At 40.6% G+C, this 25,659-nt stretch overlaps 1 protein-coding gene across 1 annotated transcript in view; it reads right to left on the reverse strand.

The window, feature by feature from the left end:
* Positions 1-24,673, reverse strand: part of RSU1 (Ras suppressor protein 1) — a 103,954-nt gene extending 79,281 nt beyond the window's left edge. Inside the window, exons 1-4 of the mRNA XM_066198404.1 lie at positions 24,581-24,673; positions 24,220-24,331; positions 17,248-17,298; positions 1,903-2,023 (exon numbers count right to left, since the gene is read on the reverse strand). Coding sequence (XP_066054501.1) covers positions 1,903-2,023; positions 17,248-17,298; positions 24,220-24,328 — 281 coding nt within the window. The 5' untranslated portion in view covers positions 24,329-24,331; positions 24,581-24,673. The remainder of the gene's footprint in view (positions 1-1,902; positions 2,024-17,247; positions 17,299-24,219; positions 24,332-24,580) is intronic.
* Positions 24,674-25,659: the final 986 nt, after the last annotated feature.

The raw sequence follows: 25,659 nt of genomic DNA on the forward strand, positions 1-25,659 counted from the left end.
TGGGCATACAATTAATCTTGCTGCTGTAGTATTAGCAATTAAAACACAGAAAGGCATTCTCCATTATTGCTACTGCAGGATTGTCACCGTTTTAAAAAATGGTCTTTATATAAAACAGGACTAAAGAAAGCAGCTCATTTTCTGCTGGTGAAAAGGGTTTTTTACCAAGTTGCCCTAACGGCCTTCCCTTTTGCAAGCAAGGAAGAGGGAGGGAAGGAGTCTTCTCCTACTGACAAGAGGCAGAATGGTATCTATTCTTTGGAGGGACAGAGAACCAGCTCAAAGCTGCTGCCCAGCACTATTCACCCCTGCAAAAGTTCAAACACTGAGCTTGTGCCTCACCTACCTTCCATATGTTACATTTTAAGCTTTCTGTGCAGCAGTACATCTTCCCTCTTCCCACACCACTTGACCCTTTCATGCCAAAACTCTCCCAAAAATAATCTCTGCCCTTATTCAAGGTTCCTCCCTCCCCAAGGGGGCTCTTCTGAAGTCCTCTAATACCTGAACTGCACATGACAAGAGGGTTTCTGGGCTGTCTCCTGAAAAACCTACCAGAGCAAAAAAGTTTCCTCGTCACTGACTCCAAGGATGTCCAAAGCAGAACCCATTTTGCAAAGCTAAGACTGGGTGGTAAATCCTGTGCCTGGAAGACCACATGTAAGGAGAGGATTAAGAAGGAAGAGCATTTAATCTCTAAGATTTTACACCACGTGATATATGAACGTGGTAAATGTGATTCCAGGCCTGAATGTCTGTTGTTCCAAACACCAAGTGGTCTTTTGCATGACGTTTTTTCATTAATGCAGAATAGTATTTGAGCCATATTAACAATGGTCTTTCATATACTGTAACACCTCTATAAGCCATTCCAAAAACATGGCTCTAACCCCAAAATACAAAGAATCCTGATTAATTTTTGCTCTGAAAAGCAATTCAGAGGTTGAAACAAATATGAAGGAAAGCTAGAGATCTAGTGTGACCAAAAAAAAGACCAGGGAACAAAGATCATCATTAAAACTTTCACTGGCATTCCAACAGCTCAAGACACAATTCACTTATCAGCACTTCACAAAAGTATCTAAAGTAGAATACACAGAGCTTATCCAAAATCATCTGGTATTTTGAAGAGTAAAAAACGCTCAGTTTAAGTTGCTCAGAAGTTGGAATTTATAAAATGCAAACATTCTTGCTATGAGAAGCCTATAATGCTAAAGCTTACGCCTACCAGTGCTTTCCTAAATAGTTACACTTTAATATGCCCATTTAATTTTAAGCAGGTCTTATGCTTCACATTTGTTTTCTTAATAATTCAAGAAAGCCCTCTGCCAGTGTAGTTATTATAAAGTATCACCAGCTCTATCAGAATATAGAATCTGAACACTTAACAGAAACACCCCTGGCACAAATTCAGTCAATACTAGCTCTTTGAACTAAATGCACACCACATCTAATACATGCTTTTACAGGTTTAATATAAACTGAAATGTCTATAAACTCAAATTTGAAAATTTGGAATTAAAGTCCTAAATTAACATGGATTTTTTTTTCAAATGAGAACAGGAAACAGAGCTTGATTCTTATGCAGTAACCAGAGAATTAAGAGGCAGTTGCTAGGGAAATAAGTCAGTAATTGTTCAGTTTGACTACAATATTCAATGAATATGAGTTGCTGCTGTCCTTAACTGGTTATCAGTATACCAGAGTAAGTGCTTGATCATTTTAAGTTTCTGTTTATCCAGGACATTAACTGAACACTCTGAAGCCATAATTCCCATGTTATCCTCAAAACCACTTTTAACAAGAAACTTTAATATAAAAAAAAAAAGAAGTTACAGGTTCAGTTGTGATGACATTTGGTAACACCTCTATTACAGCAAAGTTTTGCATTAAGATACGCACCCAAGGTTCAGGTGTTTGAGCTTCTGAAGGCTGCTTATCTGTGTAGGCAGCTCCTCAATCTGGTTGTTGAAAAAGTTGAGCACTTCTATGTTTCTCAGGTCTGCGATGTTTGCTGGCACAGCTGTGGGAAAGTTTTCACAGTGAGAGACTGCAGTCAGAGCAAGCTACCCAGACTACAGATGCTTTTACCAGCACCTGGTGTTTGCACTTTTTGTACAGTGGTTGCAGCACAGAAAGCATCTCATTATTCCAATAAAAGCAAAGTTTACATCCAAAGTCTCCTATCTAGAACATGTTCTCATTGCTGAGAGCACTCATTTTGTACTCTGCAAAAATTACTACCAGAACTGTAAGGTATTTTGACTGACAAAGACCACTGCAGAGAGAGGGAGACAAGGACAAGTGGTCTTACAGACTAAGAGAAGCAGGCTGTCCTCTCAATTCATGTAGCACACACAGGTCTCAAAAGAGCAGAGCCTGAGAGACTTGGATCATGTCATTATTTGAGTGGAAAAAACATTAATGATACAAGTAGTTACACCAAGACAGCAGTTGTACTAAAGGTCTTTAACAATAAACATAAAATAATCCCTCATTTTTAGCAATGGGTCATGCTACTTACTGCTTAAACAATTTATTATCCAAATTGTTGGTCATTTAAGATACAACAAAATTTACAAAAAAATTAAATTCAGCCCTAAAAGAACTCTTTAGCCAAGCCCATTTTCAGCTACCTCCCTGTCTTGGGTTGCAATGCAAGATGTATTCTACTCCCATCTGCTGAAACCAGCTGAAGAGGTGTTTTTCTTTATCTCATAACTCGGGGGGGGGGGGGAGAGGGGAAAGGAACAGGTGTCTTTCTGTTAATGGGCCAACTGTTAAAAACCAGGTGGGGCAGTGTTCTTATTTCTTCCAGGGCCCATCCTCCCTCCAGGAGGATATCTGCTGTTAATGGGCCATTAAAGCTCACCACATGACTGATAAAATGACATCATCCCATTGTGAGATGCTCCACCCAGTGGGAGGAGCCAAGCATTCCTACCTGACTAAAATCTGAGATTCAGAACATCAGGACAGCCTGTTCTCTACTGGATTCCCACAGCAAGACCAGATCCATCTTGCCACCACTGGACCCTTCTACAGGATCATATCTACTCCAACAGAACCACATCAGTCACACCAGGAGGACTTAGCTGGACTGCTCCCAACACCCTGCCCAACAGGGTGTCAGGTTGTGTTCTGACTCTGTCAGAGTTTTTCTCTTTTTTTTTTTTTTTACTATTACATTTTCAGTCTTCCTAGTAAAGAACTGTTATTCCTATTCCCATATCTTTGCCTGAAAGCCCCTTAATTTCAAAATTTTAGTAATTCAGAGAGAGGGGCTTTACATTCTCCATTCCAAGGGACGCTCCGGCTTTTCCCTGGCAGACACCCGTCTTTCCAAAACAAGACACTCCCATGAGTGATAAAGAAACGGATCAATACACATACATGACGACAGTGGATTACCAACAGATCAATAGCAGGTTGTTATTATGTAGAAACATGAACAATAAGGCAGAAACACAGTACAAATGACTGTGCTAATGAGGTTAAAAAGCTATTCAGATTTGCATCTCTTCCCCCCTTAAACTTAGTGACATTTAAGCAGCCAGCTGAGCTGTAAAGGAGGTTGGCAAGTCACCTGCACTGAAGCTTGCACCTGTACTCAATATTCACCGTGGTTCAGTCTCAACTTTGCATCAGGAACCCACAGAGTGATCATCAAAATAATTAGAAGGTTTTATGAAGCCATGATTTTTTTTTTTGTTGGTATGAGGCAATCTCAGTCTTAAAATGGAGTCAATAATGTTTACAAAGCAGAACATCACAGTATGTCACATTTACTAGATTGTAAGTCTAATTACACTGTGAACAATAATGGGATCCCTAACAAAGACTCTAATTACACTACATAAATATTACTGTTGAAGGCCATATTCATTGCAGGAGGGTTTTAGCAGACTTTTATATAAAAGCCATTAAGGTAAATCTGAACATTTAAAAGACCTCCCCTAGAGGTATTTTCCAACTGGTCCATACTGATCTGTCATTCTGTCTTGTTATCATCTGTCAGTGGTAACAAGAATTATCTGCATTCACAAACTAAAGGGTATTTCACTACTACTGTTGTTTTAAATTATTCCCTAACAGAAGTTAATTGAGGATTTTAATTGACATCATCCAGCTGTTTCCAGCCTCAATATTTCACCAGAAAAGTAATTATCACTATTAAAATATTTTCCTTTCAGAAATCAGACTTCATAATTTGACTTTGATGAGATGCAATGGACAGGCAAACCATGTTTCTGATCTTCTCAGATACTGCATTTTATGAAGACTAGGAATCAGAAATACTAGAAAACACAGGTTTTAGTTTAGTCAAAGCTTTAAAAATAGAAAGACAATGCAGATATATCACTGTCTCCTGATAAATCTGTTTAATCCCCAAATACTGTATTTCGTGTTGTGAATGACACTTTGGATCCTTTATATCATTATTTTCTTCAAGATATACTTACTAAAAGCCGCATTGGTAAGCGGCCTGAGAGGAGAAAGAGGCTAGATATTTAGCAAAGGATTTAAATGAAATGCTTTTGTATCCTACCCTGTTAAATCGAAATGAAAAGCCCCAATACACAATTGTCCTTTTTTAGTTTGGATGGAATGCGTGGAGGTATTTCGTGAGAAGGAAAAACAGAAGAGTAAATCAACACCAGGCTTATAGTAGGGAAGAGAGGACTTTTTCCTGTAATAGTTTATTTTCTGGTTTGACAATTCAGATTAATTCGTAATGTAAATGAATTCTCTCTCATATTCAATGAAAATCAGAAGAATGAATTTAACTCCTGTACTGATCTTGTAGCTAAACTGCACAGGATCAGAAGCTTCAGGTCTAAAAGTTCAGTGCTGGTCAAGCAAAGATGACTAGGCATATGATACTCTCTGTTTTGAACTTTACACGACCCACTACCATCCCACTACTATGTTGCAAAACTCTTCCCGGATATATAGTAGACTGTCACATTCCACGACATTCATGTTCTGGCAATAACTGAATTCCACTCGAGTCTCCTTCTCACGATGAGCTGTGAGAGTGAACCATCAGCATCCTGGTTCTATTCACCCACGTATTTACAGTACGATCGGCAGTGTCTTAACAACTCTTCTAAGACCATCTGCTGCCCAGTGCCATTAACAACTCCCCCTCAGCCAATGCTAGTAAAATCTGGCAGCCCAGTGCCTTTGCGTTCTCCTGTGAAGCTTCAGCCACACCAAGAAGCCCCATTCATATTAAGTTCCACTTCACAAAACCATGAACAGCTTCCCCTTGTTCAACACTGGAAACTGCATACAGTGATTCACTATGACATCTGTAAACTTCACCTTGATTTGATTCAGAAGTTGGTAGACAGTGAAAAACAGGGTCTATAGGCTGTCCACAAGGAATAAGAGGACTTTGTTCATGTTTCTGGAAATAAGGACTGGCAACGTGTTATACTTCAAAGCATTTATGCTCTTTTTGCCCTGAAGTTAGTGGCAATTCTTTAGGCATCAAAACATCAAGTTCTCAGCAAGTTCACTTGAGGCAAGTTATTACATTTTATTCCTATACAACCAGCAGCTGTTTAAAAGTTAACAAAATTACTTCCAAAATATAGATAAGGAGGATTAAATGCTACTATCCAATGCCTATGTAACTCCACACCTGGAGTATCCTGGATCTGGGCCTTAGCTCTCTTTCAGCATTGAGAACCAGAAGCCAACGCCAGACACGACGTTTACTAGAGGTCTGATGTTGCCCTCAGCTGGAAAGCAGGCACTGAGTTAGAAGGACCTTTCATTCAGGACAGCTACTTACCCTGCAGAGCAACTCACTAAGAACATCCAGATCAGTGACAGCAGCCTGGAATCACATGTCTCAGATGTAACCCTTTCCCATAAAGTAGGAAGTCAAGAGGTTCTCATACCACTACCTAGAACTGACATGCAAATCCAGCTCCTTTTCTATACCCAACCTCTGACAAAGGATGAAGAGCACAGGAAATGGAAAAGAAGAAAACAAAGTCCATTTTCACTTTAGTTCCACTCCGTAACTCTTCTGCCGTTCAAACAGGTCACAATACAATTCCTCCTGTGGTGACAGGGCCCTTCACATAGCTGAAAATGCACAGGCTTCAAAAAGTCATTATTTCTCAAAATGGCCACCAAAATTATTTCTCTTAAACATCTGTGAAGCCCTGGGAAACAACATCAATCCTCACAATTTCAAAAGTAAACAAACTCAGGTGTTTGTGAAATTAAGTCTCCATTTCCTTTTATCTGAAAAATGAAATCTAGTCTGCTTTTTCATTTGTTTGTTTAGTAAAGACACTAAATTAAAAATTTTTGAAGATACTCTTGGTAAAAAAAAAAAAAATCTGAAAATTTTCTTTAAAAAATTTTTCTGTAAATTTCTGAAAAAAAAAATCTGTATTAAAATTTCCTTTACAGTGTGAAATTAAAATAAAAAAAAATTTAGATAAGGAACGTCAGATGAAAAAAACTAGAAGGGTCAATAAACAACTTAATAAGTGAAATGTTTCAGTAAAAATATAAGTCTCCATGAGAAGAACACACGGCATGTAAACTGCATTAAACATTTCAATTCATTTAAACCTTAACACTGAATATCCAAAATAAACGTTTTCCCGCCGCTGCTTGGAAAATGCCATCTCTAATATCTGATTTTACACAAAATTGTGCATGAATAGGCTTGTGATCTTCTCAATAAATATGACCCATAGGCTACAAAAAACCTCCAACTGAAGCCAATGTTTTTTGGACCAGACATCAAGAGAATTAAGAATTTTAATTTTTTAAAATAAGATTAATTCCTTTGGCAATCACATCCTTAGAAACCAAATTTGAATAGCTGCAGAATCCGTTTTTTCAGAATGTTTCTTTACTTAACAAAGTAATTTTGCATTACCTAGGAACATGATGTACAGTAGTACTCCAAAGCTTTACAGGTTCTAAGGGAATATTTATCCAAAGGAACTATTAAAATAGCAGTTCTCTGACAGAGAAGAGATTTATACGACTATGCCAGTTTCTCATTAAACTGTTCCACTGGAAAGGTGGTCAAGAGTCATAAAGAGTAAAGAGAACTCAATACAGACCTTTCAGAATCCAATCAGTCCACTGTGGATCCCAAGTAGAGACTTCATGCCAAGAGCAAGAACCTACTTTTTAAGACTAAAGTAAAGCCTGAGGACTACACAATATAATAAACTCAGTTCTGTGGATTTGCTAATCCAGTTAGCGTCAACAGGAAGCTTTCATGAGTAAGGATCCCTTAGTGTAAAGGTCATAAAGACATGAAATGTTACTCACATTTCATGGGGGAGGAAGAATTTAGAATACTAAATATATAATGCATTCTGTGCATCCAATATAACTGTACTCATAGAGCTAGAGTCATGTTTAGATTAATTTGACAAGGGTTCTGTTATACAGAAAAAGAAGCAATCAGCTTCACCAAAATGAAAGAGGAATTAGCAGAGGGAGAACACAACAGTTTTCATTTTAAATATTCATAGGCATGCTGATATCATACTTGGCAGCTAACTGGAGAGAATCCTGATCCCAACTGAAGCATACAGTACTTAATTTACACACTGTGTAGTTCAAGTTTCCCCTTTTGCCCCCGCTTCACTCTTCCAAAGATGGATATTAATCTTCCTCACACTGAAAACATTAAAAACAAACTCATCTCCTTAATCTTCTGCTCTTTCCAGAAACCAGCAGGGTTTTTTAATTTCAATTATCCACAGAAGCACCTCAGATATGAAACTGTTCTTATGAACATGTTTAAATTATACTATAGCTCATTGATATGCTACTGTGCTAACAAAGCAATTTGTCAATAAACAGTTTTCATTCAGAAGCCAGAGTCTAAGGAGAAGAGTAGTGAGCACAAGAAAGACTGAGAAGACACTGGGAATCAAGTGACATCTAGTGAAGAAAAGGGACAAATCTGTTCTCTAAGAAGAGAGCTTAAGATGTCACAGTTTGGAGAGAAACACTAGAAGTCAGGGGCTGAGGTTCAGAAGGCATTACTATGTTAAAAATACATCACCTAACTGCAAAGAACTGAAACCATACCAAAATAGCTCACAAAAATCTGATGCTTTTTAGCATTTTTAACAGCATTAAGGAATGGTGTGAATAAGGATGTATATATATATAAATGTGGATATAAAGATGCCCTTCATTTCTGCAAATAATTTTGAAGAGAACAAAGTATTAGCCAAGCTTTTTGAGTTACTGTAGTCAACCCCAGCATCTTCATCTTCAATAACTGCTTTGTGAGAAGTGCACAGTTCAGCCAACACACTTGCTGTCTTATATATAAGCCAGGAGAAAAAAACCCCAAAAACATGAGGTACACCATGCAAAAAGCTGAAGAACACAGGCTACATACCCTTAATACAGGTCAGATTATCTATGTGTGTTGATACTTCCAACAGCAGATGGTTAAGAGAAATAACTTCTGCAGGACAAAAGAACTGTTAGTTGCTAGTGCTGAGATTTAGTATTAGGCTTCCACCAAAGGCAAACGGTAACACTAAATGCCAGTGAGTCTCTTTCAGATGTTTGAACTGTTTAAGCATGATCTTTTCAGAGTTTCACACTACTGCACAGTTGCTGGCTTTAGATAAGTCAATCTGTCTGAAGTTGGTTCATTAAGTTTACCTTTCCCTTCCTCAACATTCTCTTTACTTCAGTCTATGTAACATGTTTTCTGCAGTTTACAAAAGGTACTAACCACAGATGTCCTGCACACCAGGCCTTGAACAATTACTATAGATTACCCTCAAAGGTGAAGATCACTTCAGCCTCTTACTCAGAAATGTTCATCTACCTGTGTGCCTAGCAGTACTTACTTACAAAATTCTGCTTTCAGTGGGTCTAAAAAAATTTTCATGATTTCAGTTTGCCTTATTAGGCAGTATTTGGAGTTTAAAATTTTTACACCGCTGAAATGTTTTTAGAAATGCACACAGGTCTATTTCTCACTGCAACTTGGATCAACTGAGTCTTTCCCCTATTCAGCATCGCAGACTGCTGTGCTGACGCTGCTTAGTGGGGACACCAGCCTGTCCTCTAAACATACTCACAGAAGAGGCTGCAGTAAAAAAGCTCCCTGCTCAAAAGTAGAGTCAGCACATGTGTTTCTTGTTCCAGTTCTCAGAATTGGGAATGAATTAAGCTCCCTCCTAGTTTGGGGCTCCCCAGTACTTAAAGCCACCTCCTTAAGTCTGTATGGCACAGAGTCCTCCCTGTGCCTCTACATTAGCTTCCCCCAGACTTCAGCTGACTGTACATTTCATTTCCAGCTACAGGACATATTACTTCAAGACATGCAACCAGTTACCACATTTCCCATCATCACATCAAGGTCAGGGAATTATTTTACCCCAAAGGTTATGCCATAGGACGTGAATGGAAAAAGTTAAAAGGCCAGATGGTGAGTGGTCTGAAGGAAAATGCTGTGCCGTTACCCACTTCAACACACCTGACTACTAAAAGAACAAAGAGAATACACAGAAAATAAAGTACAAAACAAAGTACATGAAACTAAAATCCAGTTTCTCCTGCATCTACACCAAATCTACCTTCTTGTCTCAGTCCTTCCATATTAGAAGCCAAAAGGTTCTACTTGGCCTTTTGGGACACTAAATTCTGTAATACAAAATTAATGTCTTTAATGAGGTGAGTTCACTTTTGCAATGTTCACTTCCTTTGAAAATGCCAACTGCAAAACAGTCCGTATGTGGCAAGAAGATTTACAATAAGTTTCCATTACAACCAGTATATAATGGAGAATGGTGATTTATGTGGGACTTCCACAAAAAAATTAGAGCTATTTTAAGCCACTGGAAAGCAAGTGAATACACAAGAAATTTGTAGTAACATGTCAGAAAACATTGAGACTTAAAAAGGAGTTAATATGTTAGCAGGTGTCTTTTAATAAGAAAAGAAGAAAAGTTTCTGAAGAATTACGTTCAAGATAAGTGATTTGTATCTAGTGTTGTTTTTAGTATGGTCGCTTTACTTATGGCGCAAAACTGACTTTGGTGCCATACAGCACAAACTTTGACAATTTAATTTATGCATAAATTGGGTACTTTCTGCTTGTATCCTTATACCATTACAGCACAAAACTTTCACACGTTACTCTATTTCATTCCCCCAAAGCTTCTTAGAAGCAAAGCTGATATTATATACATTTAAAATTACAATTCTCTACCGTCTGTATTTTCTAAGAACCAAAGGTTTGGGGTGTTTTTCAGGAAGAAAAGGTTAACAAGGTATTTAATCTAAACATTTGAGTAGAACCCACATCACAAATTTAGTAAGGCAGATGTATAGGGATCTCCTTTTTTCCTCCTTTTCACATCCTCCTGTGTACTGCATTCATAAAGATATTTCCCATTAGATATGCCTGCATCAGAAACAGGAAGTAAAACCAAATCAAAACTTAGCAAAAAAATTAAAGGCTTACAGTTAGCCTGAAGCATCTCTCCCATACACAGCTGACAGATACTGTCAGGCACAAGTCCTGTGCTTTGGACACAGCCCTAGTCTCATCTTGCAAACATCACCTGCCCCATTTTGGGGTATATTGTGTCAGGACAACAGCATGGAATGACTGACCAGAAGGAAAGAGCAGAGGCAGAAGCACAGTAGAGGAGAATACAAGAAGCAACAAAGAGTAAAGAGTACACGGTCATCTAGTTCCTTCCAGAAGTCAGCAGATTTGTTACATAAATAACCTGATACCAGGCAAGATGCAAAGTGTCAGACAATACCAGTGGGAGACACCATCACACATTTCAGCAGACTGGAGAAGACAAAGCAGCTAGACTGGGAAGGAATTCAGGACAGGCAGATGCAGTGTTACTGTCTCTGGACTACCTCCAATAGATCCAGGTACAGACTACAGCCAGAAAGGTGACTCAGAAAGGAGACATCCTAATGTAAAAATTAAACTAAGAGATTTTAGCAGCATGCTAAAAAAGATCAAGGACACAGCCAAGAGGGTTAACAGCAACAAAGGGACAATCTTCTGTGCTGGTCACACACAGAGAGAAAAACAATTTAGGAGATGGCAGAGCAAAGAAGCAAAGAAGTTGTGTGAGCAGAAAAAAAGAAAAGTTTTGAACTGCTCTGCTGAAAGAAGGCAAAATGTACAGTGATGATAAAGGGTGACCACATGGCTGTCAAAAGAACAATGATCAATGAGACACAGCTATTCTGACATGAGCACAAAATGAACTCAAACAAAATTCAGGTCTGGAAATGGGAACCAGCAGCAAAAAACTAATGGATCACCCCACAAAAAGGAAGAGACCAAAGATGAGTAAAGGATTACATGAGAATCAAGGGAGAGGCAGTGGAACGATCACAGAACAGTATAGGACAGCAGATCAGAAGAATGGTAGAGATGGACAGAGAACATGACATCAGGTAACACAGAAGAGGTTTGTGGAAAAAATAGCTGTTCCTGATCTCTCATTTAATCATTTGATAGTACTGCATAAGGAGTCAGAGCACACGAACAAAAGGATATAGAAATCATCAGGAGTGAGCTACGAATAGCAGGAAACTTTTGAGATCATTTACAGGCACCACAAGAATATGTGAAGCCAGTGAGCACAGGATCACCTGAGGTTAAGGAGACTGAGGAGAACAGCAAAAACGAAGTTGCTGTCCACCATCACCCACCAGGCGGGATGAAGAGCTACCAGCTATCAGGAACACAAGCGTCCTCCCAGGAATAAAACTGCCAAATGTACTCCAACAGTGGCCTCTACTGGACAAACCACAGAGTACTGGTACTTCCACTAGCAGCAGGAACACTCCCGGTACAAGCAGATAACGACACAAAAGACAAATCTCTGAATGGATTTCCTCAAATGATTGCAATGTTGATTAATCATCACTGGCAGGTAATACAAATAATTGTCATAGTAGATACAAGCCAAAGACTTACTGCACATCCCAAAATAAGTGAAAATAAAACAGGCTAACAGAGTAATAGTTGCACACATATTGATGACAAGCAGCGCTCACACCTGCTGTCAATGCTGAAGTAACCTTTAATATACCAGCCTGCTTTCCAGTCACATCTTCCCCTCTGTGCCCTTCTGGGTGGGATAACAGACAAACGGAGCATCTGAAACCTCTTTAAACACACTCCCTACTCACAATATAGTACATAGATTTTAATTGTCAAAACTTCTTCAGCATACCAAGTAAGGATTTCCCATCCTATACCAGGATGTGAAATTCTGTGTATGTTTTAAATGGCTGGAGAATACCTTGAGTTGGCCGACCTATCTAAAGTCCAGAAGGTTCAGTATTCCCTTCATACTTTATGTCAAAAGAGTACACAAAAGCTGCTCTGCTAGGAAGAAGCAGACAAGGCCTAAGCCACATTTTTAAGCTCTATCAGTATTCTCTATGAAAGGGAGGTTTTTTTGTTGCTAATTCTACTCCAGTTTTTGTTCACTTACAAATCTAGCAGCACAAGGGGACCCAAAGGTGAAACCTAACCTACCTGCTGACTTCAGCCTGCAACGGTACTTTTTTCCGGTCAAAGGTAGGCATTTGTTGTTTTAGCACAATCAATTTACAAATAAAGTAAATAAATAAAACCCCAAACCCCATGAGCCCTTAAGACATGTGATAGACAAACCCCACCATTAGCTTGGAAAAAATCCTCATCCTGACTCAGATGATCTATTTTACACTGTCTCCCAGAGCTCTACCTTGTTTTGCTTGAAATGATATGGGGCAAGACACAGATTAAAAACAGACAAGCTTGGTGATGTCCCCTCTTCTCCCTGACCTGGGCTCCCCAGAATCTCAGTATTCTGCAATTCCCAGCCTGTTCCCCAGATGCGTTACTGAAGCACAAATTCTAGCCGAAGGACTTTGAACAAAGTAGCTCTAAGTTTGATTTCAAGAACTTCTATGACAAATTCCTTAACACATGACTGGAACTACACCAGCATGAACCACAGAGCAGCAATGTCATAGGAATCATGACAGCTGGTCCTGCAGAACAAGCAGACCTACACCAACACCTGAAGGTCACTTTCATCCTGCACAGTGGCACCAGATGAACAAGTGGCCAAGATTGCTGCAGACTTTCAGTTATGTTCCACTTGAACTTGAGTGAAGCAGCCCTAGAAATACACAAAACAGAAGCATAGATACCCATAAAAATTACCACTGTTGCACAGATGATGCAGAAAGTATTTGTGGCTGATCAGACTGATCAAATGTGCTTTCTATAATAAGATGTCCTGTAGCTCAAACTCCCTCTCCACCCCTCTAGCACAGCTACACTAATTTGCTACCACTATTCATGTGCCAGAAATGATCCTACTGAGCAGGAGGTGAATGTTATCTGTACGTCCCTCAGCTAGCATCCAGTGACATGGAACAAAAACAACTTGGTCACACCTACCCAAATTAATCCACCACACTGAAGGGCAGGTATCTATGGTTCAGCCACTCAGTTCCACCCATTTAAAAAACACTTATTAAGGCTTCTATTGCATTTATTTTGATGGTAGCCAGTGGGTTCAAAAGATATCTGTGTCAGGCTCAGACAACCTATACAGACAATGACTACCTTGAATTTTGCTTCTCAGCTGTATACTGGATAGGTGGCTTTAAAATGACTAAATGATGGAACAAAAAACTGCTAGTACAACATATAGAGACACTGGCCCCTATGTTTACATTATGCAAAGAAAAAGGACAAATATTCACTTTCTCCTTCTCCTTTCTATTGGATTGCCAAAGACCCTACAGAGGAATCTTCCCAGCTTTGTCACTTATGCAGCACCTGGTTCAACAAGACTGCAGAATCACAGCTATTTAGCTTCCCTGAGAGTTTTGAAGCACAAGAAGTTCTCACCAAGCAGCAAAGGACAGACTCAACTGTTTCAGAAGTCACCTAGAACAGAAAAAGCCAGTTCAAGATTCCTCCATGAGCATAGCACCAGATAGCTGAAAAAAAATCAGCCTAATATGCTCCAGAAAAATCAATGTGGACTTGAGTACTTTCGATAATGACTGATTTAGACACGTAAATGAAGTACGAATGGCACACTGGAAATACAAGTAAAATCCGTGACACAAAAATATTCTGAGCAGTACGATGGATTTAATAGAGCAATCCTCATACTCGCTGATGAAACTTTACTTAGCTTTAATATTTTTCCGGCAAAAACATGAAGTATGTTTACATAAAAATATGCATATCCAGTTTTTACATTTATTTATTTTTTTCGACAGACATATTTACTCTAAACACCAAAAAAAAAACCCTAGCAAAACACTCATTTAAATGGCAGAAAACTAGTAGAAGATGCTAATATGACCTTAGTGCAGCATGTCAAGTGTCACTGCCATCAGCTTCCTAGTCATTTTAAGAACAATCTGCTATGACAATTAATTACATAGCTTAAAAGATTAGGTCAACAGTGTCAAATATGAGAATATGAACTTGAAATTTAGCCTTTTAAAAATGTGTGCTGTCTATTTAAGTGTCTACATCCATTTGTGAAAGAAGAGTAAGTTTCAGACTCGATGAGCTACTTCTCAGGACAAGCAGTGGTCCTACCTTCCCATGAAAGAAACCCAAACACAGCAATTAGAAAGGCTGACAGAATCCCTTGGCTGAGAGAGGGCATGTACTTGCAGCCTGCTGATCTGATAGCTACTTTAGGAGAAAGCAGTTAATTGAAGGCTGAGATTTAATGTAATGTAACACAAACTTACAGTCATGGCAATCTTGAAATTGGTATTTTGAAAACTAAAACTATTTTAAGCAAATGGTACACTCTGTATTTTTCTTGAATAGTTAAAGTCAACCTGAACACATCCTTCTTGGACATTTCTTATTACTGCATCTTTCCTCCCCCAGTCAGGTCTGCAGCTAAGACTCACTTAGGACATAGGTTAGTTACTCAGCTTTTCAGGGTGGAGTTCATGCTGAAGCACATACCCTCCCCAAGCTCAGACCTGAGACAGCCAAGTTTGCCATGATTCAAGCCTTCATGCAGGAGCTTCAGCCTACCTCCTCTTCCTCAGAGCAAGGCAGAGACACCTGCTACCCGTCCAGCCAACTGTGTGCTCAGCCGAGATCATCCTGTAGCTACCTTAAAATTTGTAAGACATCAGGTGAAAGAGCTCATTCACTGTCAGCCTAAAAGTGTCAGATTTCAAAAGTTCTAGGAATCTTACAAATCTCAGACAAAGAATACTGAAGTTTACAAAGAGTAACATTTCCAACTCATTTCATCCTTGTGCCAGGTAAGCAGCCATTCAGACAGAGACACCAGAGTAAATAATCAGCACCAGAGAGAAGCTTTGCCTGTCAGCACTAAGGTACCCAACCCTGGATGAGCTGTCTGATCAAAAGAATTAGACAGAGGTGCACAGAATGAATTGCTATCTCAAGGTGCCTGCAACCCTCCAAAGGCTGCAGAGAAAACTGCAGTGGCTGAGTACCATTAACTGCCTAGCTTCCAGAAGCTCAAGTTCAGAGATAGCCATCTCCTTGGAGTACCTGAGGGAACACACAAGTCACTAGCTGGGTGGCCCCACAGCCCAGCTCCACCAGTGGCTGATAACAGATGCCAGATGGCAATATGCCTAAAGATAATTTACCATAATCTTTCTCAAAACATTCTCCCAGCTTCAAGCTATTTGTAACTTTGTGGCCCTCTAAACCATGGACAGAGCGGCATGTTTAACAGTGATACACTTTGGATTTTCCCTCTCTTAACAGGCCCATTAACTTACCCATCAGTCATCATTTATATGCCAGATGGCTGGAAACTGTTGGTCACATTTGTTATTAAATTGAGATTCCTTTGAAAACTACAATGTGTTAAAAACAAATAGCAAGATGACATTCTAGAGGGCACTACACTATCAAAAGAAGGGTCCTGAATATCCAATTCATCGTTCTCAAAGCCAGTCACAGAGTGCCCATAAAGTTTTCTATTTACTACTACAAACCCTTTAAGCTACATATTAGTACCCCATAAACTGCATCCAGAGAAGGGTTTATGTGCTAAAATATAAGGATATTTATATTTTCCTCATGCTTAATCCTCGGCAAATGCACAGAGACTACAGCGACACTTTTGCATTAATTCACACATTTTAAATAACACATACTACCTTACAGCTCATGCAGCAAGTAGTGCAGAGCTCAACAGGTTGAGTTTTATTAGTTTGTTTGTGTTTTTTAAGACCCATCTCAATCTGCAAAGATTTCCTTGGATACACCCTAATGCACCTCGTGTCAACACACACCCACTTCATTGGTTTCATTCCCCTCCCCATTTCATCTCCCCGGTTGACTTTCAAAAAGAGGACTGGTTTAGAGAGAAATCCACTGGCACATGTGAAGAGTAGACAAGAACATCAACAAGAGCAGCACTTCTCTTTAGAAGCTGCACAGAAACAGGGGTGAGACAAAATTCACTGCTTAATTTCAACAACCAAGAAGCAGGAATGTTTGCACAAGATACTGGTGGATAAACCACAAAAACAAAAACCCCACACCCACAAAAACTTTTGCCTTGCAAAAGTCAGTCTAGTATCTCCCTCCACCGATTTAAGTCTCATATTTATGTTGTTCTCGATATGCTATTCACCAACACCTGACTTAGGGGCTTCTTTACTGTGGGAAGCAGGATCCACACCCTGAATGTGGTATGTGCAGTATGACCAAGAGACAACCTTTTTTTGGACAGAAATAGGCTACTTGACTTCCATGCCTGATGCTTACATTCAGTTGGCCTTGCTCATAGATGTTTGGTTATAGATGTAATGCAGTGGAGTTGTAATTTGCTTTGCTTCAGTCAAATTCATTATCCCATCACTAAAATGCAAACTGTTTTGTTTTTGATACAGTTAAAAACTTCAAAAATCCTCACCTTAACATAAGGACTTCAGAGCCATGGTAGAAATTGGATTTCAGGCTGAACTGGTTACAAGACTGAGAATTACAGATCTTCCAGTACATTGTAGGTATGTATTGAAGCTGGAAAGGCATGTTGAAAATGGCTGCTTAGTCACACCCTCAGTCTCTTCACTTCTAATGAAATACTAACTAAGAAGCACCACTCCAACAGTGTCATTGCACTCTGTATCAAACTAGCAGCGTCAGCTTCTTAATGTCACTCAACTGCCTGCAATGAAGCCCAAAACCAGGAACACACTTACTTGTAAGCTTGTTGTGACTCAGAACCAGCTGTGTGATGTGAGACAGCGTAACTGCAAATGAAGAGAGAGAGAAGTTAGTTTATGGACATGGCAACTGAGAACTTGTATATATTTCAGTTGAAAAAAAATTAGGAAAGTTATTCTTTCCACTCCAGTACCTTGATTCATGTGCATTGTCACAAATAAACGAGAGAAGCTCAGGACTGAAGGACACATCCACCTACTCTGCCCTTTTACTTCACAGTTCTGTTACTGCATCAGACACAACATGGAGAGTTTTACTCACTGATACTGCAACCATTCCAGCTAATCCTTGAAAAAGTTCATGACTTAACACAAGCAGATATAACCTGTCAGCAGAATGAAAGCAGTCACTCAAAGGCACCATAAGATCTGAAAGTTCAGTGTTTAAAAAAAAAAAATCATCACCACAGCTCCCTGTGCAATTGTAGGTTGTGAAGGAAGGAAGGGCAAGAAGGAGAAAAGAGGAAACAGTGCACCCACCCTGAATTTCTCCCAAAATTTGAGCACTTTAAGTACTGCCTGCACCACCTTGCTATGTAGAGCAAGGGGACAGGGAAAGAAACCCATAGAAATCGTCTGTAAGTATTGTAGGAAAATCATCACTAAAGGGGAGACAGGAGCAGCAGCCTCCACAAAGAGCTCTTTCTTTAAAACATAAAAGGCATATTGGTATCTGAACCCTAAGCAACCATTTAACACTGCTTGCCCATATAGATAAATATAGGATTGCAATTTACACAGCAAAATCAGAGAAGATTCTGGAGACAGTCACAAGTTGCGACCAAATGCACTGCCTAAGTACGCTTTACACATTTTTTTCTCTTGGTTTAGCTATTTTAATAACTGTGACAATCAGTAAAAATCAACATTTCATGGGCCCTTGATACTCAAGCCTGACTAGTAAAGAACAAAACCACCAGAAGTGCAGCCCTTCTGATGTCTTCAGTTCCAAGGCAACTGAACCTAGACCATAGCCAGATCGAAACTGACATCATCAATGCCAGAGAAAAAACTTTTTTTTCCTTCATTTTACTTCAGAAACAAGTCATTCTGGAGCTCTAAGGCTTTACCTAGACCCAACAGCATCAACAACAGCATCAACAACAACAACAACAACAACAACAACAACAAAAAAATCTGCTTTTCTTTAAAAAAAAAGGAAAAAACCACATTATTGCTTTTGATACTGTACAAAGTTGCTTCCATTTCACTTTGCTTTTAAAGCAGAGAAGTTAAACAATGTCATCACATCTGTACAAAGGAAGCATGGATGCATAATCACGGGCAATGAAGCTTTGGGGCTGCAGACTTTGGTGTTCTGAACGTTAAACTCCTGATGAATTTAAATGCCTTAAGTTCTGTGCATGTTTAAAGGTAAGCCTTTTGACTACACCATCAAGCCATGCGCACCATGGGCCTTTACCAACACAAGGTAAGAAGCATTATTCTCACTACTCCCTCTCCTTTTTTGTCCCATCGCTGTGTTCTTCAACTGAGACTTTTCAGAAAGGTTTCTTCTCTCACATCTATACAAAACAGAACAAAGTCCACATTAAAAATTTCAGGGCAAAATCCCTAGAGCAAAGGCATTTGAAACTGTGTTTTACTGTCCAAATTTGACTGAAGCCTAGACACCTTGTCTGAAACTTCACTATCTCAGTCAATCCTGATGCATGACAAAAAGTCCCATGGCATCTTCGACCAGCAACAGCAGGCTGACATCCCCCAAAGGAACAAGAAAGGCTATACTCCAATTCTATTTTGAAAAGAGCAAAGGTTTTAGGTGTCTGTGCTCTGGACTACTTCCAGCAGCACTTTAGACATACCAAGACAAAGAGATTCTTCAGTCTTGAAAGGTCCAAAGCTACTACCAGTTCAGAGAGAAGTTTAGAAGCATTTTAAGAAAGGAAGCCAAGCAGGCGGTACTTGCTCACTCCTTACACAGAGGGAAATTTGCTCACTTCCATTAAACTGACCTGTGCCAAACAACCAACCCCTGGAAGTAACATGTTTTCCTTATGCTCCCACACACCTACTCCTGTGAAAAGGACTGTGTTGTGGGATGTCAAGCTGACTGAGATTTACCTCACCCTATACATAAAGTCATTCTTTAGGACAATTTAACTATCAAGTCTGACAAAGCCGACATCTGTCTTAACTGATTAACATCCCCAAGTAACATCTAGAAGGCTAAAGGGGGCCTGGTGGGGCAATTTTGATTTGCATGTGCACAGTCCAGGTAAGTATAACATACTTGTGTTATGGTCATGATGGACATGGGCAGATGACTCAGCCCACGTTCCATCCTCCCGAGAATGGAAGGGACTGAGATTCCCCTGGGAAATTGTTATAACCTCCCTGTGATGCCATTGCAGGAGCTTCTGGACACTACCTCAGTAACATTATAATCACTAGTGTACAAGCACTAAGTTACTGTGATTTCATCAATGCTTTCAGATATTCACACTGAAGTCTGAGGGTCAGGATAATACCTACTTGCACAGTAATCACAGATTCTCATTATGGTCCCAGTCCCACTATTACTTCAAAAAGGAGTGAGTCTGAGTCAAGGGAAGAATATTTAGGTTCTTCCATTTTGGCTCTATTATCAAATCTTTTCATATACTGCTGCCATGCACTGCAAGCTAGCTTTACATAAAATATCTGGATAACAAGAGTCAACCTTAAGGAAAATATAAAACAAATAAAAGTCATCCCCATTAAAAAAAAAAAAAAAGAACAAAAAAAACACCAGCCTGACAACACAACCAAACCAAAGTAAAATAAATTAGAAAAATAAAACCAAACCCACACCCACAAAACAGGAAGACCCCAGTGACTTTGCTGAGCCAAGATAAGACACTGCCTGTCCCACTGGAGGAAGTTAATGCAGGATGAGCATTACAGTATTTGTTACAAGTGGCCTGCCTCTCCATCTTCTGTGCTTTCATTATTTTAGGAATGAACAATTTTATCAACACTAACTTTCTGATAAAAAATTCTAGTCATGTTAATTCCTACCACACAAGTATGTACTTTATGCAAAATATGAATAGCTTACAGATGGAATGATAATGAGAACAAATTAACACATAAATAGGATTGCATCCAATATTTCTTCCCTGACAACAGAGCAGATGTCGCAAGTTATTTGGGCAAAATAATTCCTTTACTTGTGGCTTCTCCATATGAACTGCTTAAAAGACACATAAATGAGACTGGTCCATTCTCCAAGAACAATCCCATAGTTGTTGATGGCTGTTCAAAGTCCTATCAATAAGTGCCTTTCTATTTATTTTTCCTATGCTAAGGAAAGGGCACATCACTCCCTTCTTGCTGGACCTGCTCGTTCAGCCTACAGGATGTCTATTACTGCTCTCTACCATAACCTGTCCATAGTGGGTGCTTTATTAATAAATATAATCTATTTACTTCACAATATGAAGGCAAAAAAACCCCCCAAACCAATACAATAGAAGACTTCCATGGGACAAGACATTTTTTACACTATTTATGTATGGAGAATGCACAACTGTAGTAGAGATGTGCACACAAATGGTGTAATTGCTGTTTCATCATATGCTGGAATAAAAAAAAAGTCAATAAAAAACAATTAAAACTGTTTCCCACAGTATTTGCATGACAAGCTGAAGCACAAAACACTTAGATCAAGGGAATTTTTTTTGTCTCAAATGAAAACTCTTTTCTACAGAACATGTCTGAAAAAGGGTTCTCATATTACAGTGCTGAAAGGATCAAAAATTCACATGCTCTGAAGGTCTGTAACACAATTCTAATTTGTACTTTAAGTCATTATGAGAAAACATGGAAGTGCCTGGATTTGAGGAATATTCCAAAAATTGAAGTCTCTTTCTAATGACATTAGTGAACTCCTGAGTCAGAAGTGCTTCAGGACCACTTAACCTTTTTTTGTCAATCTGAACATCCCGTTGTCTATAAGCTGGTAACCATACTCTTTCTTTGCTAAACATGAAAGTGGGAAGAGATGTAAAGGTTGCCAAGCTTATGGGTGTAAGCTAGCTTGTCAATCTCGTTCCAGATAGAAGTATTTCATCCTTAATTGGAAAGAGACACGGGTATTTGACAGAGGCAAGTTCAGTCTCCTTTGTCTCTCCTGCAGCTACTACAGAAGGTGGAAAACAATGCAAAAGAAAGTATTAGTGACTGCCCTATACTGCAGCAAGCCATTCACTAGACTGAAAAGAGAAGCCAGAAGAGAACTGTATCCAAGACAGGGCATATATTCCTTTCCTCCTCTTTGTCCTCACATAACACCAGCTTTCTCTATCACTTTCTTTTTTTTTGTTTTTTTTTTTTTCTAAACACATATGAAAAGAACAGGGTGACACCTAAGGAAAAGGACTGGCCCAGTGAACAGATGTCACATGGCACACTACTTCCAAATCCTTGTGTCTGTATTAACCCTAAGTAAGTTAAGAAAGGTTAAATACAAGCTCATTAGCCACTCTGCAGCAAGTACTCAAACATGCAGTGAGACAAGGCTTGGTCCTTTCCTTGAAGGACTACAGGGAGCAGTTTACCTTTAAGGGATACTTGGCATCTCTGGTAGGGGCATTCACAACCACTGAATAATTACATGAGACAAAATACTGAACACAGTAACTCAGGCATACCTTCCAACCTCCAAAACTCAAATAGCCAAAAATGTTCCCTGCAATCATTATCTAAACTTACCTTAACTCTCAACGTCTACTAGTGGCCCTCCTTAAAGATGAAAAGCTGTGCAAGAAGAGTCACTGGGCATGAATATTGATGATTGCTTCTAACAGAGATCTTTACTTCATGGAAGGGAAAACTAAAAATAGCTCAAAAGGCAAAAAATAGCTAAATAACTAAAAAAAAAATAGCTAAATAACTAAAAATAACTAAAAATAACTAAAAATAACTAAAAATAACTAAAAATAACTAAAAATAACTAAAAATAACTAAAAATAGCTCAAAGGTATGCAACACACTGAGAAGAAAAGGTACCAAGCTGTCATCTCTAGCTTACATGCCAGTTCTGAGAGCCAGAGAAAACCAGAACACCCAATCTACATTAGAGAAGACCATCCATTTGGAGTCCGATGACAGGGGTTTGAAAACAAATTTAACACTTCCTCAAGCCATTACTAAAAATTCAGAAATAATTTGCATTCATTATTTTTATCTGGTGAAAGGTATTCCTTCTCCAGAAGGCAAATACTTCCACGGTAAAAAAAAACCCAAACCAACTTATGTATTCTGCCAGTGAACGTAACAACTGAAAAAGCAATTAATTTAATAGAAACCACTCATCACTTCCCCCTTCCCTAACTTTAATCTCAAATTGAAGAAGGCCCCAAATGCTCATGCTAGATCAAATCACACCACGTGCACCAAGAGTTATCTGCACAGAGACTCCTCTGATGCAGTCCAACTAGGGTACCACAAGTCTATACTTCATGTAGGCAACTCCCTGCCAAAGACATTTCAGATGCTTAATTAGCAACTTGCTATCAGGGGAGCATCCGGGGACCACAGTGTCCCACCCACCCTGGTCCCTGGCTCTGCCTGAACAACAAATCCCAAAGAGTCTTTGTGCAAGAAAAGCTTCTTTTTTGAGGATTATCCTTTTTCCATGCTTGAACAATCAATGATGGTTAATTAATTAATTAATCAATCATGTATCTAGGGTTGATAGCAGGCACTAAGTCTACTTACCAAAAGCAACAGCACTCTCAGGCTACCCATATACCTGACAGATCTAAGCATGGTTTTCAAAACTGATCTCTAACTAATGTGAGATAAGCACCCCTTTATCTCAAATAACTGCCTATCCAAGAGAAATGCAGCGAAGCTTTCTATTTAATGTGACATATATTGTCCTTACAACACCATCTTCACAAAGTCTCATGCACCACCCAGAAGCAGGAAAAAAGTCCAGAATGAAGACTTAAGTACAGAACCTAGTTCTGCAAAACTGTACTTAAGACTTCATCCTTTACTGATGTGGTTGAAGACACCTTGATGGTGTTCCCAGCTCTGCAGATATTGGTGAGCGGGTAGCGAGCCATACCTTATCCCAGGCTCATATCTATCTTGTGAGAAGTTCCGTGTGCTTGATCCTGGCTGCTCTCAAGTTTAACAAACATAGTAAAGAGCTAAGCCAGGACACAGTCAAGAGTTTTAAGTACATTGGTTAGTTGAGATTTTGCTTTTTTTCCCTCACTGCATCACGCATTCAGAAAAAATTCAGCCTGTGGCAGACAGTCACAACTTTAACTCCTTGAGTACTGGCTACGTCATAACATCATGTGCACTTTAACAAGGCAAAGATACCTACCTTGCTCTTCATTTATGTGCTCTCCAGAACTGTAACAGCATGCTGTTATTGGTATGCTGTATTTACTGTAAATTTAACTACAGCAAATGCACCATACTAACAGCAGCACCCTGTCAAGTTTCAGGAAGCATGTGCAATCCTATAATATCCAAAGCATGATGCTGCTGTATCTGTGATACGGTACTACTGTCCTCTCCTTCAAAGATCAGTCACGCATAATTGCAGGTTGATGTCACCTTATCCCTTTCAAAAACCTCTTTCAGTGGAGATGCTACTCGGCTGGTGTTTTTGTTTCAGTAGCAGGACGGAGAAGAGGGAAAGTCTCCCCATCAGTCGAGTGCCACAGCAGCGCGACAGGGAACGCTGAGCCCCGGTGCGAGGCTCCCCCGGACTCGCGCACGGCTCCTTGCGGTGCTGCCGGCAGTCTGCTACGGCGCGTTTCGCCCAGCCCACGGACCCCTCCCCAAGCCCCTCACGCCCAAAGGGCCTCGGGCGGCCCCAGCAGCGCAGCGGGGCCGGGACAGAGTCCGGGCCGGCCCCCGCTCGCCCGGGACAAATAAGGAAGTTTCGCGCTGTGCCCGCCCGCCGCCGCCGGTACCTACAGAGGCCGGGCACGTCCAGCATGCTGGAGATGCCGCGGTCGCACATGTCCACCTCGGGCTGGTTCTTCTCCCTGCTCTCCTCCACGATCTTCTTCAGGGACTTGGACATGGTCTAGGCGGAGCAGAAATGGACACCGTGAGCCTGCCGGCGTGGGAAACCCGCCGAGGCCTCCAACCGGGAACGACAGCGCCGGGACAGCCCCGGCCCCGAGGAGGGGCGAGGGCAGAGAGCCCCGCTGCCGGGCGCAGCCAGGGGCCCCGTCCCATCCCGACCCGCCCCATCCGCCCATGCCAGCGGAGCACTGCCCGGGATGCCGGGCGGACGGACAGGCCCGGCGCGGCCCTGCCCGAGGGCACTCACCGCGCGGCGCTGCACGGGAACGCGGTGGGACACAGCGGGAAGCAGCGGGACGCGGCGGGAAGCGGCGGGAGGGCGGGCGGATCCCACGGCGGGCGGATCCCGCGGGCGCCGCCCCGCCTCGCCCCCGCGCGCAGGCGCAGCGCCGCCCCGCCCGCACTGACAGCCGGGGGCCGGGCCGGGGCTGGCGGAGCGCCGCCGGCTTTGGAGAGTGCCGGAGACCCGGTTATCGTCAAAGTAACCCACACACAGAAAAAAAAACGGTGCATTTAAACCGCAGTTTCCATTCGTTCAGGTGCCTTCATGGATTTTCCAGTCGGCTCTAGCAGCAAGCCAGTCGAAAGACCGGTTCTGAGCACTTGTAACTGGTCTGGACGCACCATGGCGTTGGAGTACAGCTTTCTGCCCAGAATGTAGTTATGCATGTAACCTCTTCCATGGGAGTTAAGAAGTTCCTACTTCCTGTCATTCAACAGATATGGAAGCTCAGAGCAATTAATGACTAAATCTATACAGTTATCTAAGGCCAGGCTACCCACTGAGAACCACAGCTTTGAATTTTGCATATGTACTCCATGGTATTACTTAGTTGCCTAAAAATGGTATCCACAGAAACCAAGATGATGAACGTTTGCCCAGCCAGCAAATACAAAACTTCCTGGAGGCACGATTTCAACTTTTCCTTTTCTAGGAATGTAAGGATTTAATACTGGGCTGCAGAATTGTCGCATGTTTATTCCTAATTGGAGTTTCCTACCTTGAGCACTTCCTGAAGTTACTGTCTGCTTTCAGGTCTTTCTTACAAGATAATACTGGAAGAGTATCTTCCTTTTAGCTGGATTTCTCAGCAGAACCCACTGTCACTCAGATGTACAGGACAATGATATACAGGGGGTTTTTTTGTCTGCCAGAAGCATGAATCTGGATCCCTTTCCCGTCTAAAATGCTCTAACTGCCACCAGTCAGTTGCCCCAAACACCTAAGTTCTAGCATGTCTGCTGTTCTTACTTCATGGCGAATGATTGCAGGTGTCATTTAGTTACAAAGGTCAGGCAGATTAGTTGTCTGTAAGTATGGTCCTG

Source organism: Chamaea fasciata, unplaced genomic scaffold (genome assembly GCF_029207755.1).
Source record: "Chamaea fasciata isolate MVZ Bird 193981 ecotype frontalis unplaced genomic scaffold, bChaFas1.0.hap1 SCAF_1, whole genome shotgun sequence".
Taxonomy (NCBI): Eukaryota; Metazoa; Chordata; class Aves; order Passeriformes; family Sylviidae; genus Chamaea; species Chamaea fasciata.